Source organism: Octopus bimaculoides, chromosome 3 (assembly GCF_001194135.2).
Source record: "Octopus bimaculoides isolate UCB-OBI-ISO-001 chromosome 3, ASM119413v2, whole genome shotgun sequence".
Lineage (NCBI taxonomy): Eukaryota > Metazoa > Mollusca > Cephalopoda > Octopoda > Octopodidae > Octopus > Octopus bimaculoides.
In genome coordinates, this window is record NC_068983.1 from 11,266,208 (window position 1) to 11,270,289 (window position 4,082).

At 36.1% G+C, this 4,082-nt stretch overlaps 1 protein-coding gene across 1 annotated transcript in view; it reads left to right on the top strand.

Annotated features, from left to right (window-relative positions):
• LOC106877485 (intermembrane lipid transfer protein VPS13D) overlaps positions 1–4,082 on the top strand; it is a 177,964-nt gene that overhangs the window by 119,105 nt on the left and 54,777 nt on the right. Inside the window, exons 52-53 of the mRNA XM_052966707.1 lie at positions 3,046–3,196; positions 3,629–3,845. Of these exons, the coding sequence (XP_052822667.1) occupies positions 3,046–3,196; positions 3,629–3,845 (368 nt within the window). The remainder of the gene's footprint in view (positions 1–3,045; positions 3,197–3,628; positions 3,846–4,082) is intronic.

Here is a 4,082-nt window from a genome sequence, read left to right on the forward strand (position 1 = left end):
TATGTATGTATGTATGTGTATATGTTTGTGTGTCTGTGTTTGTCTCCCCCAACATCGCTTGACAACCAATGCTGGTGTGTTTACGTCCCCGTAACTTAGCGGTTCGGCAAAAGAGACCGATAGAATAAGTACTAGGCATCCAAAGAATAAGTCCTGGGGTCGATTTGCTCGACTAAAGGCGGTGCTCCAGCATGGCTGCAGTCAAATGACTGAAACAAGTATAAGAGTAAAAGAGTAATCCTGGTTAATTTTTCCTTTTCCTTTTTAGTACTTTTTATTTAATTATTGTTTATGTTGAATTTGTTTTATTTTTGTTAAATATTTGTTAATAGTGCCTTGTTTTTTTTGTTCTTATCTCAGTCGTATTAGGGAGAGTAATGATATTGTATATCTACCATGGTATACGAAGAACATGTATGCATGGAAACACACACACACACACACACACACACACACATGCATGAATACAGGAGTAATTAGGTTAGCTCTGAAAATGTTACTGAACCTTACAGAGATGAGAAAGCGTTTGATGGCACTGAAGATATGCTCCACTGTAAACTCACCCAACTCTTATCAGTATTGAAATCAAAATTTAAGCACTGATTATAACACAAGCAAAATGAGAAAAAATTATGAATGATGTTTGGCAAATATAAGTTTGTAATAAGAAGAGAGTTCTAACATCTAAAGTAGGATCTTTTGTAAGAAAGGAAAATACAAAGAAACTTAAAACAGCTTTCTTACTGTATTTTGTTATATAGCTATTGTAATCCTTTTGTTGATAGCCTTGGTGTTTGATATAGTTAGTTTCGCATGTGAGTAATTTTGCTAAAGAGCATATCGTCCCTAATTCTTCATGCTTGGTTACAAGTTAGTCAGTAGTACATGGATGTTGCATGTATTGTTATTAACATGTTGTTGTTGGTCTATTTTTGATGACTGTGAACTAGTAAGCTACACATCACACTTACCTCTCCTCTACTCATCACCTCTATTTTCTTTCCATTGAAATCTTACTCTAAATATTTTGCCCATCCCTTCCTACCTAGAACTGCAAGCCACATTTTACCCCACAGGTATCAGCCTACAGAAGTTTCTGTCTGAACACCAACTGCATTGACCTCTGGGAAGATTTACAATATCATGGGAAGTTCTCCCTCCACTTCTTAGTTCCAAAACATTTTTTAAGCTTGTTTCAATCTCTGTGATAGTTTTGCTGAAAATAACTCTGTAATATTTTTCAGTGATTGGGCCATTAATTCTTATTGGTAATTTACCATTTGAGAAAGTTTAAACTTCCTTTTCTATAAGAGACATTTCTTTTTAAATTGGAATTACAATAATAGTGTTATGTATATTCATGAATTAGTTGCTTTTTACATATAAGTTTACTTGTTTAAAAAAATTCATTGACATAATAGGTGCAGGCAGTTGTGTGGTGAAAAAAATAACCTTCACAACCATGTCATTCTGAGTTCAGTCTCACTGAACAGCACCTTGGGTAAGCTTTACATTGACTGAAGCCTTGATTGTGAAATTTTACTGGTAGAGCTTGTGCAGAAATTCTTCAGATGAATATTTATCATCATCATTGGTCGTGCGGGTGGCATGTAAAAGCACCCACAACACTCTCTGAGTGGTTGGCATTAGGAAGGGCATCCAGCTGTAGAAACTCTGCCAAATCATATTGGAGCCTGGTGTAGCCATCCGCTTTCACCAGTCCTCAGTCAAATCGTCTAACCCATGCTAGCATGGAAAGCGGACGTTAAACGATGATGATGATGATTGGTTAACATTCAATTTCCATGCTGGCATGGGTTGGACAGTTTGACAGGAGCTGGCCAGCTGGGGAGGCGTCCAGCTAGGGAGCTGTCCAGACTTTAGTTGTCTGTTGTGACATGGTTTCTTTGGCTGGATGTCCTTCCTAATGCTAACCACTTTCCAGAGTGTACTGAGTGCTTTTTACATGCCACCTATATTGCTGTGTTTATGCAGCACCAGCACAAGTGCATTTTATGTGCACCAGAACCTGTAAAGGACATACCTGTATGTATGGATGACCATGATTTACTTACCTTGACGCAGCTTCTAAAGTACAGCAAATCGTCACAACTCTCAGTTTCTTGTCATTTCCTCAGTGAAGCCCAGCATCTGAAGATACGAATGTGTGTGTGTAATACATTGTGGTATTTGGTTATGTCCCTGTACATTCAGGCCAATAATGCCATTCTTTTTTTCACAGCTGACAAAATAACTACCAAAAGTTCTGGGGTAGATTTAATTAATTGACGTCCACGAATGTGGTGGTCCTTCATGACTACAGCCCAATGACTAAAATTAGGATAAAAGAATAAGAAACGAGAACCTAGACTATTTATGATTAATTTTATTACTAATTGTATTTTGAGCATGTTAGCAAGGCATAATTATGAAATTATTAATGATTAGTAGTATCCCAAATCAGTCCACTTGAAGATTTGTTTCTATTAATTATTTGTAATTGATCTTTTGATGTTTTTGTTCTGTACGAGCATTGGCTCTTATTTTCTGCCCAACTCACACTGTCACATTAATGGATTCTTGGATTGCGGCTGGTTTTTAGATTTTGAATCTATCATTATTTATATTTGTGACAGGATGGGCTAAGATAAGTTGTCTGTAAAGTTTTTATATGAATGGCTGAAATGTGTTAATAGTAATTTGCATAATGAAAGCAAATATAATTGTTAATTTTGTACAGTTTAATTGAACCAATTTATAATATTAAGACGTAGAAGACAAGTCTTCCTTACAGCCATAAAAATAAAGATATTTTAAATGTCTTTCATAGTTAACAATGTCTTTTGTAATTAACAATCCTGATTAGGCAATATTTTGTTATCAACTGGTACAAGTTACTCATTTGCTTCAGTAACTAGACTATGAATTTTCATATCAATTTACATGAGTAATTAATTGATGTGTATTTTAATTAATTGTTCTTGAGTAGTGTGTGTTATGTTGTTGTTCTGTTTATAAATCTGTGCTCAATCTGCTGTCTTGTAGCAAACAATGCGTCAGCAAGTGGCTCGTTTTGTATTTGATGTCACACAAGAAGGAAGTGCACGCAAGATGATCACTGTCAGATCAGCCTTGACAATTGCTAATAAACTGCACATGCCTGTTGAGGTTGTCATGTACCCTTTTACTGGACTAGGTAAGATATGGATATTTTAATTAACATTTGATTAATTATGACAGGCTTATGTTTTAATTTTTTAAATTTATTTTTCTGTTTCTGAAAATAGTCTTGTCATCTAAATTGTTAACTAAACCATATTTGAGTGTATTTTTTTTTCCTCCCCCCTGTTTCTGAAAACACAGTTTTACTCTGTGTGTGTGTGTGTGTGTGTGTGTGTGTGTGTGTGTGTACGCATTTATTTATTCATGCAGAGTATCAAGTATTCACTCTTTAGCTACTCTAAGTTCCCTGTTTCTTGTATGTTCTTCAGGGCAGAAAGCTCCCAGCTGCAATGGAGTGACGGTTCAGTTTTAAATGAATTAACAAACTTTATTCCATGTACCAAGACTTTTTCCCGATTTTGCATAATTATTTTTTAACAAGTTCATTTCTGTTTCACTTATTCAGGATGCACCATGTTGAAAGAGAAGCTATTAATCCAACCGAATAGCCAGTCTCCTGTACCCATTCTTTACACTTCTGCATCCCTTTGTGTTCGCCCAGCTGATCTCCGTGTGGAAGAATGTGGTGAACCACTCTATTGGGACAAAGTTCGTAAAATGGATGAAGTCCTTGATTACCACCGGGTCTGTCGGCCTATAAAACCAAACAAAGAGTGTTTCAGGTAATTATATTCTATTTCTCAATCTCTTTAAAATCAGAATAGCTTTGGTTTGTTAGTTTAGGATAATGACTAATCTGGAAGAAATTTATGGGCAGCCTTTTGAAAAACATTCCTGCCACAGTGTTTGTTACATCATCATCATCATCGTTTAACGTCCGCTTTCCATGCTAGCATGGGTTGGACGATTTGACTGAGGACTGGTGAAACCGGATGGCAGCACCAGGCTCCAATCTAATT